Source organism: Heloderma suspectum, chromosome 5 (genome assembly GCF_057233095.1).
Source record: "Heloderma suspectum isolate Gila_16-S chromosome 5, 16-S_ref, whole genome shotgun sequence".
Lineage (NCBI taxonomy): Eukaryota > Metazoa > Chordata > Lepidosauria > Squamata > Helodermatidae > Heloderma > Heloderma suspectum.
Window position 1 is genome coordinate 8,324,528 of NC_139462.1, and position 13,202 is coordinate 8,337,729.

Consider the following 13,202-nt stretch of genomic DNA (forward strand, 5'->3'; position numbering starts at 1 on the left):
ATTAGATTAAATGAAGAACCTCTTGCATAATTTTCAGTGCATTTGCCTTTGAAGTCTGATGATTCTGGATTGAATATGATTTATTGGAGACAGGGTCATTCACATTTGGTCCATTTGATGAAACCAGGTGTGTAGGCTTCAGGAGAGCCAGGATGTCATCCTCCTGAGTCTGCAGATGTTCTGCTACTCCTTGGATTATCCAGCCCTTAAGTGGAGTCTCCCTTGAAACTGGATAAAGCTGTTGATTGCTGGTGTTGTGCAATCTGGCTATGTCACCAGAGAATGATAACGCAGCAGTATCTGATTAGGCATGTTGTGCGTTCTGCTCCTCTGAGCTAGTGCTTCAGGTCTGTTCCTTGAACGTCATGGCAAGGAGGAGGGCCGTAGCTCAGTGGGACAGTGCTGGCTTTGCATGCGAAAGGTCCTAGGTTCAATTCCCGGCATCTCCAGGTAGGGCTGGAGGGGCTCCTACATGAAGCCTGGGAGAACTGCTGCCAGTCAGTCCACACCAACCTTCCCCAAGCTGATGCCCTCCAGATGTGTTGGACTGCAGCTCCCATAATTCCCAGCCAGCCTAGCCAATGGCTAGGAATTATGCTGGCTAGGAATTATGGGTGTTGAAGTCCAACACATCTGGAGGGCACCAGCTTGGGGAAGGCTGCCGTAGACATTACTGAGCTAGATGAACCTAAGGTCTGACTCCAGTATAAAGCAGCTTCCTGTGTGGCATGCAGAAGTGTTGCCAGGAGGCCCTGAGGAAGAATGGGATGTTCCTAGAAAAATAGCTGGTACTGAAGGAAGTGCTGAAGCACATTATAGACAAAGACATTGACTGTGGAAATTATGGACAGTGTATAGAGGCCAAGGGTGGGGACTCCTCGCTGCCATTTTGTCTTTGCCATGGCTTGTGAGCTCCTAAAAGGAGCAAAGAATTCTAAGCCACCTGAGTAAAAAAGCAGGGCAGGAAGGAAGGAAGGAAGGAAGGAAGGAAGGAGGTGGGCTTGTAGAGGAGCCTGGCCAGGCAGTAAAGAAGCCTCTCTTCACCCCAGACCACTGGGCACCTCTGGCTTGGAGAATGCAGAAGCCCAGCAAAGGAGAATACTTGTTGCACAAAAAAACAACTTGACATGCCCCTTCTCTCTCCCCACCCTTAAATTTTGGCTTGCGGTTGCCATCATCAAGGTATTTCTTCTTTGGCCAAGCGTACACGTTAGCATTTGTCTCTGTCTTTACAGGAAACCATTCTTTATCATAGTGTAATAGGTTGCCAGAAGGGGCTTTCTGGGAACGACTCACAGTCCGTCAGCTGCTTCCTTCTCCACTTCCAGCAGGCGGATGCCCTGAGCAGAGCTGCAAGTTGCTCTCTCCCCCTGCAACTTTATACTGAGATGATTAAAATCAGGTGGCTGTGTCAGTCCACTATAACAAAACGACTCTATGGGGTCCTATAAACCCAGCCATAGTTTCTTGTTTCTAAGTTCCTTTAAATCAGGGTTTCCACATTACACAAAGTTGACCTCTTGAAAGTGGGCAGGATCTATCTTCATTTTTATTTCAGAACAGAAGAAGTGCCGTGCTGGATCAGACCAAAAGTGCCTCTAGTCCAGCATTCTGTTTGCACAGTGTGGGAAACCCACAAGCAGGGCATGAGCGCAACAGCACCCTCCCGCCCATGTTACCCAGCAACTGGTGTACATGGGCATCCTGCCCCTGGTACTGGAGGCAGCACAGAGTCATCAGGACTAGTAGCCATCGATAGCCTTCCCCTCCATGAATTTGTCCAACCTTCTTTTAAAGCCATCGGAATTGGTAGCCATCGCTACACCTTGTGGTAGTGAATTCCGTGGTTTTACTGTGAGCTGTGTGAAGAAGTCCTTTGATCTGTCCTGAATCTTCCATCTTCATAGGATGACCCTGCTGGGTTCCAGTATGAGAGAGGGAGAAAAAATTGTCTCCCTACACACTTTATTTTGCAAGGCTTTGTTTGCGTGCCTCGCAGAAATGTTGTTGTTATTGTTATTTTGCTCCTTTTTTGTATGTCTCAAAATGAGCACCCATATTGGGTAGAACCAAGCTGATTGGTGGAGGGCAATGAAAATGTTTCTGCTGTGTCTCTTCTCCCACCTACACCCCCTTTCTGCACCACATGATTTTTCAAGTGGACAGACTGGATAATGAGAATGCCAGCACAATAAAAATGAGTTCTTTCAAGGGTTTTTGGCATCCATGAAATGGATATCCAGCATAGAAATAGACAGACGATTTAAGTGGAGAGCACTCGTGAAGAGTCTTGCAGCATTTCCCTGAAAATCAGAAATAGGCTCTTTGCCATTATACTTCTGAGTGCCAAGGCCCCTTTCTCTTAATATAACAACATTAACAAGGTCAGCAAAATAATTTCTTTCATATGGAACTAGGCAGTGTTCACAATGCAGTGCTTGAGCTTCTGAGTAGCCCAGACCTCTGAAGCTGGCTTTTACAAATGAAAATGCAGGGCTGGGTGAGGTTTTGCCTGCGAGCATGTCATTGAAGCCTTGTCTGCAGCTTGTTTTTCAGTCTTAAGTTAGAAATGGAGGAAGCTGTTTCAGACTGAACTAGAACAGAGTTGCGCTCAGAACTGAGGCCTCAAGTGATGGAGGCTGGCAGCCGTGGCTTTGAATCCATTTCTACCAACTTTGAATTGGCTGTGTGTATGCAGGCACCTCGTTCATAACTTCATCTTTTTGCATGCTCCAGGGAGCGCTCACAAAACTACTCCTGCTTCACCATACAGAATGTCAGCCCTGCTGTGTGTGGTATCAGCGTAAATGTGGTAATTTCAAGGGAAGGTAACCATGCTTGAAAGTCAGTGGGGACTGGCAGACAGTGGCTGCTGTGAGTTTAGAGAGTCATGTGTGGAATGACGCATGTATGGTGCTGTTGGGAGTGTTCAGACTGCTTCGTGTACGTTGTCATGGCTGTTCTTGCAATAACTGTGAGGCAGGTTGCTAGCCCCATATTGAGAGAGGTGCAGAATGAGTGTGGCTTGGTGAAGGCTCCCGAGTGAGTTCATGGCAGAGGCAAGTTGTGCACCAGGGGCTTCTTTGCAGCCCTAGCCACAACCACACCAGCTCTTAAGAAAAAAGGAGAGGGTGGGGGAGGCTTGAACTGAGCATGGATGGATTATTCTGCCTTCCCAAGCTGAGTGAGTAGGCTGCAATATGAGCATATGTCCTTCTACATTTTAAAATAGAGGTGCGTAACCAGTTGCTTCTGGACGACACCTCCCACTATTCACTATGTTACCTGGGGCTGATGGGAGTTGGAATCCAGCCACATCTGGAGGCAGGCTGCCCTTGTTTTAAAAGCTCTGACCAGAACCTGGTGGCTCAACTGTGCCTAAACCTCTGGCTTCTGAGAAGCTCCGGAGGTGCATAGCAGCAGAATGAAAAGCCCTTTACTGAGCCTCTTGGCCTATGTGGCAGAAGACGTCCACCTTTCCCCCTCCCCACTCTCGTGCCCATCGCTTCTATCTTAAAAGACTGTAATTCCTCTGGGCAGAGGCCCATGCCACTCTCGAGTGCTGTACAGCCACTGGCCCAGAGGTAATGCTACATGAATGTTAAATGGAATGGCCATGCACAACGGATCATAGGCTGGGGCCATGCATTGAGAGGCAGGATCATGGACTTAGGAGGGAGAAGATGGGTGAAACAGGGCTGTGGTTCAGGTGCAAATGAGACAGTAGATAGAAGGAACTGTGTCTTGTGCTATATGGAACTTTTGATATGCAGGGTTTTTTGGCTTATGAACTTGGACCGTTGCTGAATTAATATCTGCCTCATCAGAAGGGCAGACTCATTCTATTAGCTCTTTCCCTGGTACTAAGAGGCCTCTTGGGATTTCTGTGGAGTAAATGGATAGTGTAACTTGAGTACCCTAAAATGTAGGCTTTTCAAACACATAGACAGCAGTAATAAAATGGGTCTTGCACTGGCAGTATTAGGGCTTAAAGTCATAGTAACCCTGTTGGTATAATCATGTAAATGGAGCCACCACCACCACCACCACCTCTTTGTTTTCTGTTTGTTTCATCAGTATGAAGATGAAGAGGCAGCCGAGGAATTCAAAATTTCGAGCTTTGTAGATATGGTTCGTGACTGTAGTCGAATTGGTATTCCCTTCAGCTCGCAAGGTAGGTTTAAAGAAACCAACAACCCACAATTGAACTGCAGTAGTTTAAGCAAATGGAGCTATGCCACCAAAAGCTCATCTCTATGATCACCTCTTCTCTATAGACCAGCCTACCCCAACCTGGTGCCCTCCCAATGTGTTGGAGTGCAACTCCCATCATTCTCAGCCAGTATGGCCAACACATCTGGAAGGCACCAGGTTGGGGAGGGCTGGTCTATAGTTGTAAACTGGTGCAGACCAGTTAGAGTGATGGACTTGAGCTGAGGAGACCCAGGTTCAAATCCCTGCTCAGCCATGAAGCATTCTAGGTAACTTTGGTGCAGTCATGCTTTCTCAGTCTACCCTACCTCACAAGATTGCTAGGATAAAATGGGGATGGCGTATGTGACCCTGAGCTCCAGAGAAGGGGAGTGGGATACAATAAACTGCCATGGTTTACCAAGCCAAGATTCAAAGAACTCTAGGAACTGTAGTTTTCTGAGAAAACTTGAACAGGAGCCAGGATAGGCATGGAACCTGGGTTCAGTTTCTAATACAAAAGTGCCCTAAGAAAGTGATTTTAAAACTGTCCCCTGGTGAGAAGGGGGAATACAGTCTAAAATTAACAATTGAGACCATAGGCAGAGGAAATTGAGAGGATAGCTCCTACTTAGGGGGAGACAATAAAAAACACACTGTTTTTTCAGTCAAGCTCCCAAAGCGCTGGATTGTTATTGGATAAAAAGAGCTGTAGTAAAAGTAAAAATGGAGCTGGTCCCAAGAGTAGGGGGGAATCCTGGGAGAAGGCACTTTAGGGTTTTGCATATTGCAAGCAATCTGATCATGGTGCTTGCATCCTCCATGAACTCTAATAGGTAGGAAATGGTGTTCCTTAGCCATAATAACCAGGAAGAGGCCAGGATTAATTTTGACCTGCGTTCCATCAATTTAATTAGAGCGTGCTGCTTTTTTGCTTTTTTATGTGGGATTTTCCATTTGAATTTCTGAACAGATCTGAACAATTGAATTTCTGAACTATGTGTGATGAGGTGTTCACTTTAATGATCTTTCATAGGAAATCATTTGCGTGTTCCCTCTGAAAAGTGAGCAATTCGTGAGCATACACACACAAATAATTTGTGTTAATAGCAGTGTGAATGGTTAAAACACAAAAGACTGTCTGTATTTCACATGAGGGCTTCCTTCGTATAAATCCTCTTTTTGCGAGGAAAGAAGCGGCACCCTCCTTGTTATGCAGGTTTCCCTTTTTAGAACAGAAAAGATTGTACTCTGATTTCCTGTTAATGAAGCAAAGCCAGGATATAAAGCAGAACAATCTTGATTTGTTTTGCTGAGAATAACGCGCAGATGAACTGATGCAAGAAAGCTGCAACCCCCTTGTTTTTAATTCCTTTTTTTTTTTTTTTTAAGAATTTTTGAGCGAGAGCAGCATATTATAGTCACATCAGCTGTGGGTTTCCCAGCAACAGACTTTCCCTGGTGATCATCCTAGCCACGAGGCAGTGCAACTTAATCAGCCCCAATCCATTATTTTTTGGTTCTCAGAACAAGACCTTCCCTTGTTCTTTTGGTGAAATTGAGTAAAGAGAGCTGCTCTTTGTAATGATGTCAGAAGTGTACATTGACTTTATGTATGTGTATAGCCAGGAATACGGTTACTCTGTTGGAAGTGCAGATTTTTCCCCCCAAAGACATATGTGTAGTGATCTTCTCTTGTGAAGACAGCCTTCGCCAACCTGGTGCCCTTCAGATACGTTGGACTACAATTCCCATAATCTCCAGCTATGCTGGCTGGGAGATTATGGGAGTTGTAGTCCAACACATCTGGAGCGCACCAGATTGGGGAAGACTGATGTACCATTTGTGGTATGGGGCTCCTCTTTGCTATGTGTTAGCCTTTGGGATATACCTGAAACACTGATAGAAAATGCTTAATAAAAACAAAGTTAAAAAAAGACATTAGGCATCGTTGGCTTCAGAGTTAAGAATGTTCTAGTTCGATGGTTATTAAACCGTGGGCCTCAACCACTGGAATTGCATTTTCAAACGTTCTTTCAGACTGTGATGAAACTAAGAGGAAAATACTGTATGCCTTTCCCAGATCCAACAGATGGTGAATGAAGTACTCTATTACACTTGTGACTGACACTGAGTTGGTCTTAACTGACAAGACATCTCAATCCAGAATATGCACAAACTTAGTAGTGCCTTCCCAAGATCTAACAACATTTCTCCTTTCACTTGTTGCTCCACCCATTCAGTACAGCTGAATCAAAATGTGTAAAATCCATGTTTTATTTGAGAAGACTTGAAAAAGACTGTCAGTATGGCAGCCATACAGTAAAAACATATGGTTGACCATAGAGAACAAACAAACCAGAATGGTGGTCTATAATAAATTATTGCTATTCTTGTTTGTTGTTTATTCGTTCAGTCGCTTCCAACTCTTCGTGACTTCATGGACCAGCCCACACCAGAGCTTCCTGTCAGCCGTCGCCACCCCCAGCTCCCCCAAGGTCGAGTCCACCACTTCCAGAATATCATCCATCCATCTTGCCCTTGGTTGGCGCCTCTTCCTTTTGTCTTCCACTGTCCCTAGCATCAGCATCTTCTCCAGGGTATCCTGTCTTCTCATGATGTGGCCATAGTACTTCAGTTTTGCCTTTAATATCATTCTCTCAAGTGAGCAGTCTGGCTTTATTTCCTGGAGGATGGACTGGTTTGATCTTCTTGCAGTCCAAGGCGCACTCAGAATTTTCCTCCAACACCACAGTTCAAACACATCTATCTTCCTTCGCTCAGCCTTCCTTATGGCCCAGCTCTCGCAGCCATAGGTTACTACGGGGAATACCATTGCTTTAACTATGTGGACCTTTGTTGTCAGTGTGATGTCTCTGCTCTTAACTATTTTATCAAGATTTGTCATTGCTCTCTTCCCAAGAAGTAAGCATCTTCTGATTTCCTGGCTGCAGTCAGCTGCAGTAATCTTTGCGCCTAGAAAGACAAAGTCTGTCACTGCCTCCACGTTTTCTCCCTCTATTTGCCAGTTATCAGTCAAGCTGGTTTAACTGCAACCCAGCTTTTGCACTTTCTTCTTTCACCTTTGTCATAAGGTTCCTCAGCTCCTCCTCACTTTCAGCCATCAAAGTCTCTGCATATCTGAGATTGTTAATGTTTCTTCCAGCGATTTTAACTCCAGCCTTGGATTCATCAAGCCCAGCACGTTGCATGATGTGTTCTGCATACAGGTTGAATAGGTAAGGTGAGAGTATACAACCCTGCCGTACTCCTTTCCCAGTCTAAAACCAGTCGGTTGTTCTGTGGTCTGTTTTTACCGTTGCTACTTGGTCGTTATACAGATTCCTCAGGAGGCAGACAAGATGTCTTGGTATCCCCATACCACTAAGAACTTGCCGCAATTTGTTATGATCCACACAATCAAAGGCTTTAGAATAGTCAATAAAACAGAAATAGATGTTTTTCTGAAACTCCCTGGCTTTCTTCATTATCCAGCGGATATTGGCAGTTTGGTCTCTAGTTCCTCTGCCTTTTCTAAACCCAGCTTGTACATCTGGCAATTCTCGTTCCATGAATTGCTGGAGTCTGCCTTGCAAGATCTTGAGCATCCCCTTACTGGCATGTGAAATAAGTTCCACTGTTCAATAGTTTGAACATTCTTTAGTGTTTCCCTTTTCTGGTATGGGGATATAAGTTGATCTTTTCCAATCTATTGGCCATTCTTGTGTTTTCCAAATTTGCTGGCATATAGCATGCATCACTTTGACAGCATCATCTTGGAAGATTTTAAACAGTTCAGCTGGGATACTGTTGTCTCCTGCTGCCTTGTTATTAGCAATGCTTCTTAAGGCCCATTCAGCCTCACTCTTCAGGATGTCTGGCTCTAACTCACTGACCACACCGTTAGATCTATCCCCGATATTATTATCCTTCCTATACAGATCTTCCATATATTCTTGCCACCTTTTCTTGCTCTCTTCTGCTTCTGTTAGGTCCTTGCCATCTTTGTTTTTGATCATACCCATTTTGCCTGGAATTTGCCTCCGATGTTTCTAATTTTCTGGAAGAGTTCTCTTGTCCTTCTCTTCTTCCACTTCCGCGCATTGCTTGTTTAAAAATAATTCCTTTTCCCTTCTGGCTAACCTCTGGAATTTTGCATTTAATTGGGCATATTTCCCCCTATCACTGTTGCCTTTTGCTTTCCTTCTTTCTTGAGCTACTTCCAGTGTCTCAGCAGACAGCCATCTTGCCTTCTTCCTTTTCTTTTTCTTTGGGACATTTTTTGTTGCTGCCTCCTGAACAATGCTGTGAACTTCTGTCCATAGTTCTTCCGGGACCCTATCTACTAAATCTAGTCCCTTAAATCTATTCTTCACCTCCACTGCATATTTATTAGGAATATTAGTGAGCTCATATCTAACTGATCTGTGGGTCTTCCCTATTCTCTTTAGTCTGATTCTGAATTGTGCAATAAGAAGTTTGTGATCTGAACTACAGTCAGCTCCAGGTCTTGTTTTTACCAACTGCATAGATGTCCACCACCTTTGGCTACAAAGGATGTAGTCAATCTGATTTTGGTGTCGACCATCTGGTGAAGTCCATGTATAAAGTCGTCTTTTAGGTTGTTGGAAGAGAGTGTTTGTTATGCACTGTGAGTTGTCTTGGCAAAATTCTATCAGCCTATGTCCTGCTTCATTTTATTCTCCCAGACCATGCTTGCCTGTAATTCCAGGTGTCGTTTGACTACTCACCTTAACATTCCAGTCTCCTGTAATGAAAATAACATATCTTTTTGGTGTATTATCCAGTAGGTGCTGCAGATCCCCGTAGAACTGATCTATTTCTGCATCTTCAGCATCTGTGGTTGGGGCGTATATTTGGATCACTGTGATGTTAAATGGCTTACCCTGAATTCGAATTGAGATCATTCTGTCATTTTTTGGATTGTATCCTAGCTCTGCTTTAGCCACTTTATTATTAATTATGAAGGCTACTCCATTTCTTCTGTGGTCCTCTTGTCCACAGTAGTAGATCTGGTGGTCATCTGATGTGAAGTGACCCATTCCAGTCCATTTCAGTTCACTGACACCCAAAATGTCTATATTTAATCTTGACATCTCCCCAATAACCACATCCAATTTGCCCTGGCTCACAGATCTTACGTTCTAGGTTCCTATGGTGTGTTGATCTTTAGAATATCGGATTCGTCGTTCACCACCAGCACCGTCGGCTGCTAGCTGTCCTTGCAGCTTTGAGCTAGCTGCGTCATCACATCTGGGCTAGTTGAACTTATCCTCAGTTCCTCCCCAGTAGCATTTTGACCATCTTCTGACCTGGGAGTCCCATCTTCCGATGGTATACTGACATATCTCTGGTTAATACTGATCCATTTAGTTTTCATGGCAAGAATACTAGGGTGGGTCGCCGTTTCCTTCCCCAGGGATCATATTAGGCTGACCTTTCTGCCATGACCTTCCCGTCTTGGGTGTCCCTTCACAGTTTAGCTCATGACGACATTGAGGTACTCAAGCTTCAGCACCACGACAAGGTAACGATCTCCTTTGCTGGAGATTGCTACTCTAGCACATACTTAAAAGTTCTTTCTTGAAAAATCTGTATATTTTTTGTTTTAAAAGACAGGAACTTGGCAGGTGGCTGGACCTGGTGACCTTTGGGGGTACCTTCCACGTCTGATTCTGTTTTCTAACACATTTTTGAACCTCCTTTTTCTTAGCTTAGGGGAAACATTACTTGTTTGATTACTGTATTTATTTTAGCATACTTGAGCAGCAACTCCTTTAATTAAGAAGCATCTTGCATCTCAACTTTGATATCATCCTTCACATATACTCACACTTGCAAGTGCTAATCACAAGATTTTCTCTGCATATTGGTTCAGCAAAGTGGATAATTATTTTTCCTTGTACAAATGTATCTACTTGAATTTTATGTGCTGAAAAGTTGCATCCAAGGAACTTAAAATTAGTTTATTACAACCTAAAATGCTATAGAAACCCACAGAACTTGCAACAATAAGAGAATCCGCTCTGGATAATCCAAATAATTTCATTGATAAGTTCACAATGGTACCATTGCTTTACAAAAGCTGAGAAATTAAATACCGCCACCACCAATAAATGTTTGGTTTCTTCAGGTCACCTGCAGATATTTGACATGTTCATTGTCGAAAAGTGGCCAATCGTACAGGCCTTTGCCCTGGAAGGAATAGGCGGCGATGGCTTCTTTACGATGAAATATGAGGTAATGCATAAGGATTCCCTTGCTGAAAAATACCACTTTTCTCCCAGCTGTGGCTTATCAAGTGCTCCTGGAAAATGGACAAGAAGGTTGTGATGGAAGAGACCCAGCCTATCTTCTTTGCCCCCCAACGTTCCAGAACACCATGGCCTCCTTGATCCTAATGTGGTATTCCTTGTTTCAGACTCCATGCTCTAAAACCTCCTTGAGCTTCTCAAATTTTGATCTACCTCTTTGTAATGCAGGGGGGAGGGGGAACTTGTGGCCCTCCAGATGTCTTGACCTACAACTCCCACAGCCCTAGCCAACATATCCAGTGGTGAGGGATGATGGCAGTTGCAGCCCAAAACCTTGGAGGGCCAGAAGTTTCCTGGCCATGGTGTAATGTCTGGTTCATTCTTCCTGATCTGAGGAACCTTCTCTTGCTCTCTTTCAGTGTGTTTTTTACTCTTAAAGAGGATTACTGATTAATTTTGCAAGTTTGCTTAGTTTCCAAAATATCAGTAATGTTGATATTCTTTTTTTTCCCCAAATCGACCATCCCTTTTTAGCTCTCTCTAAGTATGGGGGCGGTGGGGGGAGAGAATAAAATAAATTAGGTTTTATTATTATGCTTCAAGATTGCTTTGTCACACTTGCATTTTATCTTAAATGTGAACCATCATGAAGGCCTTTGGTGGGTCTAAAAGGCAAGATATACATGTAATAGTTATCTTACCCAACTGCCAGGTGCTTACAGAGTGCTCAATAACACAATGGTGCCTCACCTTCATGGTACTATTATCCAGCCATAATGGCACATTGTTAACATTTGCAACTGAAAGGGGTGTGTGTGAATAGAGACTGTGTCACACACCACCGCACTTTTCCAAATGGAAAGCAAAGCAAATGGCTTCTCTTCATATGCTTTCTGTATTTCAGTAGGTCGAAACATTCCGGCATTGCTGACTGCTCAGTGTTAGGAAGAGCTCAGCACCCTCATGTTCCGGTTTCCAGTACTGCTCGAGAGTAGGAGGGATAAATCCCTTGTGCATTTGTACTCTTTACAAACTCTCTCCTCTTTCTGCAGTTAATGGATGTCAGTGTGGATCTGTGGAAAACTTACAGCAAAATGGATCCTGTTTCCTTGGAGAGTTTACTTTATGAGGTAATGTGACGGATATATTTTTGCCTTGTGAGTCAGTTTTCAGGAAGCAAACCCACAGCGTAGGATGAAATTTAGTTACATGTGCAATTAAGGGAGGAAAGCTGGTATTTTATGGTTCCTCATACCGTGGGTTTCGTCCTTCCCTTTTTAGCGTATTTTGAACTAGAATGACTTGCTGCGGAGCACCATTTTGTGACATGCGTAGAGCATTTTTTTCAAACTTTCTACTGTTGGGGAGACCTCATGCATTGTGGGATATATGGGGGCTGTTCTTGGCTGCAGTCAGTTCACACTGGCTGCTAACTAGACCTTTTGAACATCACTGTTGTCTTGTGTGAACTGAATGCCCTCCAGAACATACCCAGTGCTCCCCGATTACATGTACTGCAGGAGGAGATTGGTGGCGGTGGACAAGCTGTCTACGTAAAAACTTGTCCACTCATACTGATCTTATTGAGAATCCACTGGTAAGCATCCAGAGAACTCCCTGATTCCCTGGAATGCTCAATCATTCCCACATCCCATTTCGAGGCATTGGGCCAGTTCAGACGTCAGGATAAACCATGGTTCATCATGATGGGAATAAGCCGCAGTGAACCTTTGGCTTGTGCCCTCCCCCCTGCCCTCTCCTGGTGTGACTGTGAGGAGGAGATCAAAAACTTTCACTTCTGTGTTTTATTATCCACCACTGAGCATTCTCTCTGAACCCTAAACTCTGATTAATCTTAGCTGCTCTTTGTTTGAAACAAGCCCACTTCATAACTGACAGTTAAGGTTAAGAACGGTTTGTTGGGTTTGGACAAAACAGCAAGCTGCGGTTAATCCAAAATGGAAGCCAAAGCTCCCAATCTTGTGGCTGTACCTGAGAAGAGAGGGAGTGGGTATGCAAGTATGAGGCTCACTGTGCCTTGTTCCTGTCACAATGAACTACAGTTCATCATGGCGTCTAACCCCTGTGGTTTTTGCGCCATTTTTAGACAGCATGGGTAAAAGCCACCAGGATGTCTTTTTCGCAGCTCCTGTTGGAATCAATAGACCATGCAAGGAGGTGTCACCAGGGACTTGTCCCCTGTCGTTCTCAGAAGCCGATTGTGTGACTAAGCCCTTTACTTCCCTCCCACATATCGCAATAACCTTTTTTAAGGTTAGCATATGGGGATGCGTTGGAGTCTGATCTCTTGTGACTTGCTGGGTTGCACTTTTCCACCTCTTCAGTTCCGCGTGTGTGGTGGTCCGTGTGCTTTTCATTTCTTTTGTGAATCCAGATGCCTGCATGAACTCTTATTTCTGTATCTTAACAATCTGGGTCCTTTTGTATGGGAGCCTGGTAACAGCAGTTCAAAAGAAAGTTGAAAAATGGGCCTCGGCTGACACATAGTGGCCATCGGTGGAGTTGCCTAACAATGGCTTGCCCACTCTTTTGGCTTTAAAGAACAAATCCTGTCCTGCTCCCATAGAGCTCTTTTGGCACCTTAATTGCAGGCACCCACAACCGGCATGCAAAATGTAGCTGTGCAAAAATCGCAGACACATATTGGTTAGTGATAAGTGATGTGAGCTGCCTCCTTGCTCTGAAGCTTGTACCAGTTTGTTTTTTTAAGAATTC

General features: G+C 44.2%; 1 protein-coding gene across 1 annotated transcript in view; it reads left to right on the top strand.

The window, feature by feature from the left end:
• DNAAF9 (dynein axonemal assembly factor 9) overlaps positions 1 to 13,202 on the top strand; it is a 105,403-nt gene that overhangs the window by 24,632 nt on the left and 67,569 nt on the right. Inside the window, exons 5-7 of the mRNA XM_084855307.1 lie at positions 4,078 to 4,174; positions 10,346 to 10,452; positions 11,519 to 11,596. Of these exons, the coding sequence (XP_084711433.1) occupies positions 4,078 to 4,174; positions 10,346 to 10,452; positions 11,519 to 11,596 (282 nt within the window). The remainder of the gene's footprint in view (positions 1 to 4,077; positions 4,175 to 10,345; positions 10,453 to 11,518; positions 11,597 to 13,202) is intronic.